This window comes from Octodon degus, unplaced genomic scaffold (assembly GCF_000260255.1).
Source record: "Octodon degus isolate 3935 unplaced genomic scaffold, OctDeg1.0 scaffold00169, whole genome shotgun sequence".
Taxonomy (NCBI): Eukaryota; Metazoa; Chordata; class Mammalia; order Rodentia; family Octodontidae; genus Octodon; species Octodon degus.
The window spans coordinates 5,521,454-5,526,483 of record NW_004524745.1 but is presented as its reverse complement, the minus strand read 5'-3'; the positions used below and the strand labels follow the sequence as shown (position 1 = coordinate 5,526,483).

General features: G+C 35.0%; 1 protein-coding gene across 1 annotated transcript in view; it reads right to left on the bottom strand.

Moving 5' to 3' along the window:
* Window positions 1–5,030, bottom strand: part of Tmem232 (transmembrane protein 232) — a 254,152-nt gene that overhangs the window by 223,404 nt on the left and 25,718 nt on the right. Inside the window, exons 3-4 of the mRNA XM_023703402.1 lie at window positions 4,536–4,641; window positions 2,275–2,432 (exon numbers count right to left, since the gene is read on the bottom strand). Coding sequence (XP_023559170.1) covers window positions 2,275–2,432; window positions 4,536–4,641 — 264 coding nt within the window. The remainder of the gene's footprint in view (window positions 1–2,274; window positions 2,433–4,535; window positions 4,642–5,030) is intronic.

Below are 5,030 nucleotides of genomic sequence, written 5' to 3'. Positions count from 1 at the left end.
CAATTAATTTAGGTCAAGTACATTTCACCCCTGGGACCCGGAAAGAACCACTCTTGAATCACGTGACTGCTGGAGACCTGAACACAAAAATGAACAAAGCACTTAGCTACTAGGTGGCAATAAACCAAAAGTTTTTACCTCAATGTCATTTACACAATTAAGAGAGGTCAGACTGTGGGTAGCACTGTGCTAAGGGAACGCAACGGCAAGAAAAACATAAAATGGTTCTTACTGCTTGGAGCTCCTAGGGAGTATTACAATCCCAATTTACACGGAGCAATACTCCCTGACCTTATGTGGTTAACATTCTGAAACTCATTTTAAAAGGCATATACATAACATTTAGGATAATGAGGGAAAGAATTTTACCCCCTTAAAAATAATGTTATTTAATTTCCTTTTTAGATTGGTTAGACGGTGCTTGTAAGGAGACATATAAATGGGAAGGGATAAATGAAAAGGTAATGAGGAAAGTTAGCTGTATAAAATAAGTATAAAAACAAAGGCTGCTAGATTAATGTTTTATGAGTAAGAATTATAAAATGCAGGAACAAACTTCTCTTAATGTATAGTACTTATTGTAATTGGAACACCACTAAATGACAGTTTGTATTACTTTTTAATTAGTTGCTAATTTTAGAAAAAAGTAATAAAGACTATAATGAGAAAATGTTTTTTTGACAATTTGGTAATTAAAAAGTTGAGCAATCAAATTCATAAATTCAAAATTACCAAGGAAACTTTCAGAATACATCGTTGTGAGATATTTTGATAGAAAGGAACAAAGTTTTTGTGTCCTGAAAATCTCCAGAAATCAAGGATCTCAAATTATACCTTAACTGCTAATCTAGAAAAGCCTTAGGATTCTTAAGAAGGGCTTGGAGCACATACCGTCTTGGATTTCTCCTTGGCATTGCGCCAGATATATTACTTCAGTCCACGCAAAAGGAAGATGCACGTGCTTCCCAGAACCCAGGGAACTGAGACCCAGTTTTCTCTGTCACAGGAAAAATGAAAAAGGTGAAGTAAAATGTACATCTGCTTATTTGTTGGTTTTTATCATCTCTGAATTATATTCTAAAAGTCATTCTGTGAAGTTGATGTTTCATACCCAGAGTCATATGCAATTTTATATTGTTATTTTTGTTAATTGTATTTTTGACATGTTTTTCAAACTGTATTCGCCACATGTAGAGACTGCTAATAGTCTGGGTATCATCAATGTTTATTTGATAAAAATCATTCTTACTCTGGCTGCTAGTGGTTATTTCTACCTTATTTTCCCAAGAGATCCATTTGTTTAGTGAAATTGTGTATCATTTATAATGTTTTTTTCTTACTATTTCTTAGCCTTTAAACAGAAAAGTAAAATATATATATATATATGACAGTTTCCAAAAAGAACAAAGAAACTCTGTATTCTCACAATTCCAAGAAAATTATTGGTAGCATTTTAACTCTTTTCCTCCTATCCTCCCTTTTAACCCTCAGTCTTTTGCTTAATCAATTGTTATTATGTGTTCTGTATATGTTCTTGCTTGGTTTCCATAAATCTATTATTTCCAAACATGTTAGAGAGCATTTCCCCTAAATACCCCAATAAAGGGCTGGTTCATTCTCTCATGCTTTGCTTCTATGAGTTCCTATGCAAAACTAAACAAGATAAACCATAATGTTGCATAATCAATTATATTTGTCTCATATATATGGTATACATTAAAGAAGTATGTCTTTATTCCTTTTACAATAAAAATGCTAATTAATAAAAATTAATTGATGTAAATTTATTCAACTAATAGTTTCCAACAGTCAATTGTGAGCATTACAGAGTAAAACCACATGATTTCAAGAACTTTATAAAATATGGCCTCAGTAAAGAAAGTTTAGTAAAGTTCTAAAATGACACAGAAGACTAAAAGAACTAATTTCAAATTGAGAAGCTATTTAAGGTCATCTGTCAGCAATTTAAATTTCAAATTAGGTAACATTAAAATTTCTTAAGACAGAAAAGCTAAAACTGACATATATTCCAAAAATTAATAAAGACATTGATTTTTAATTAAAGATTTTCTAACAGTCTGTAAAATCATATTTTCTCAGACTATATCCACTTGAATCACAGGCAATAATGTTCTGTTCACAACTTTAAACGAGATTACTAAACCTGAGTTCTGTAATAAAAGGAGCTCTCTTATCTTGGCCCTAAAAAGAAATCATGTGGTTACATATAATAGAACTTAATGATTTGAAATACATAAAATGGTCAAGACATACCTTTGTCAGCTTTATTTCAACAGAATATAAAAACTCCTTCAGGAATGCATCACAGCAGAGCCTATGCAAAACTGATTCCGCAACAAAAAATAAGGCAGGCAGATGATCCTCATCAAAGGGAGCGTGGTCCAGGGACGCATGAAGCACACTTAAAGCTTCTGAAATATTAAAACATAGAAACTTTGTCATTTTAAAATGATCCAGCTTTCGTACACTCTTTAATTCATGCTGGCAATTAACTATTTTCTCATCGGATACTGCTTTTAAAATGAGTCTACAAATTCTTTAGCACTCTTCCCATCAATAGATAAATTCTACCATCCCTTCCCCTAAACTCCAATCGTTCTTGGGCTTCCTTCAAATGAGAGAAGGCAGCAGAGAGAAGGCCTGCATGACTTCCAAGGCCTGATCAGAAGAGGCAGAACAGCTGCCACCAATCGGTACCCCCCACCCAGCTCTGGAGTCCTCAGCTGTCATGCCAAAATCCAACAGGAAGCTGGGTGCAGAATCACCATGCCAGGGGGTTGGGCTCATTTTAAGTGAAATCGGAAATTACTTAAGCTGTCAAGAGGCCCCGGCTAAGTGGACAGTGGACTACAAAATAGTAGCAGGCAAAAATACAAGCCGAAATTCTATTAGATTATTTCAGTTATGATGATGATGAGAACAAATGATGCTCAGGAAATCTTTTGGAGGTCAGTGTCCAAATAAACTGAAACACTTTTAGTTCTGCATAGCACTCAACTGGACAGAAAATATCTTCGAAATGAAAGTGTTTGTTATTTTACAAGATCAGAATTGGAAAGGGTCTGGGATGGCTAAAAACACTACCTTCTGTGGGCAAGTTTTCTCCATTTGCCTGTCCTCACGGTTTATACAAGGACACCCTGTGACAGTGACCCAAGCCCCAAGCTTTGCGTTTTTACCAAGCTAGTGAGGAAAGAGGTATTGAGAGAGAAGAGATGCTTTCTTCCCAAACATGTATTTTTCAAAGCAAGTTAATGAAAGTATTAGACACTGTCCTGTTTTTACATCCCTGTGGACAGGATCATTCATGTGACCACTCCCAGTCTATTCACTGGCAGGATCATGGGAATTATTATAATTAATTTAGGCCAAAGGGCCAGCCAAATAGCTCAGTGGATTAAAGCACCTGCAAGCAGGCTCAGGGGCCAAGAGTTCTATCCTGGGCCTGCCAGCCCCACCCCCTGGGGCCCACTGAGATGACAACTAAGACTGGGTATGGTGGCACTCCCCTGTAATCCCAGCACTTGGGAGATTGTAAACAGCAGGAGGATCACTATGAGTCCGATCTAGTAGTGAGACACCCTGTAGACCCTTCCCTAAAATACAAAAAAAAAAAAAAAAATCAATTAATTTAGGTCAAGTACATTTCACCCCTGGGACCCGGAAAGAACCACTCTTGAATCACGTGACTGCTGGAGACCTGAACACAAAAATGAACAAAGCACTTAGCTACTAGGTGGCAATAAACCAAAAGTTTTTACCTCAATGTCATTTACACAATTAAGAGAGGTCAGACTGTGGGTAGCACTGTGCTAAGGGAACGCAACGGCAAGAAAAACATAAAATGGTTCTTACTGCTTGGAGCTCCTAGGGAGTATTACAATCCCAATTTACACGGAGCAATACTCCCTGACCTTATGTGGTTAACATTCTGAAACTCATTTTAAAAGGCATATACATAACATTTAGGATAATGAGGGAAAGAATTTTACCCCCTTAAAAATAATGTTATTTAATTTCCTTTTTAGATTGGTTAGACGGTGCTTGTAAGGAGACATATAAATGGGAAGGGATAAATGAAAAGGTAATGAGGAAAGTTAGCTGTATAAAATAAGTATAAAAACAAAGGCTGCTAGATTAATGTTTTATGAGTAAGAATTATAAAATGCAGGAACAAACTTCTCTTAATGTATAGTACTTATTGTAATTGGAACACCACTAAATGACAGTTTGTATTACTTTTTAATTAGTTGCTAATTTTAGAAAAAAGTAATAAAGACTATAATGAGAAAATGTTTTTTTGACAATTTGGTAATTAAAAAGTTGAGCAATCAAATTCATAAATTCAAAATTACCAAGGAAACTTTCAGAATACATCGTTGTGAGATATTTTGATAGAAAGGAACAAAGTTTTTGTGTCCTGAAAATCTCCAGAAATCAAGGATCTCAAATTATACCTTAACTGCTAATCTAGAAAAGCCTTAGGATTCTTAAGAAGGGCTTGGAGCACATACCGTCTTGGATTTCTCCTTGGCATTGCGCCAGATATATTACTTCAGTCCACGCAAAAGGAAGATGCACGTGCTTCCCAGAACCCAGGGAACTGAGACCCAGTTTTCTCTGTCACAGGAAAAATGAAAAAGGTGAAGTAAAATGTACATCTGCTTATTTGTTGGTTTTTATCATCTCTGAATTATATTCTAAAAGTCATTCTGTGAAGTTGATGTTTCATACCCAGAGTCATATGCAATTTTATATTGTTATTTTTGTTAATTGTATTTTTGACATGTTTTTCAAACTGTATTCGCCACATGTAGAGACTGCTAATAGTCTGGGTATCATCAATGTTTATTTGATAAAAATCATTCTTACTCTGGCTGCTAGTGGTTATTTCTACCTTATTTTCCCAAGAGATCCATTTGTTTAGTGAAATTGTGTATCATTTATAATGTTTTTTTCTTACTATTTCTTAGCCTTTAAACAGAAAAGTAAAATATATATATATATAT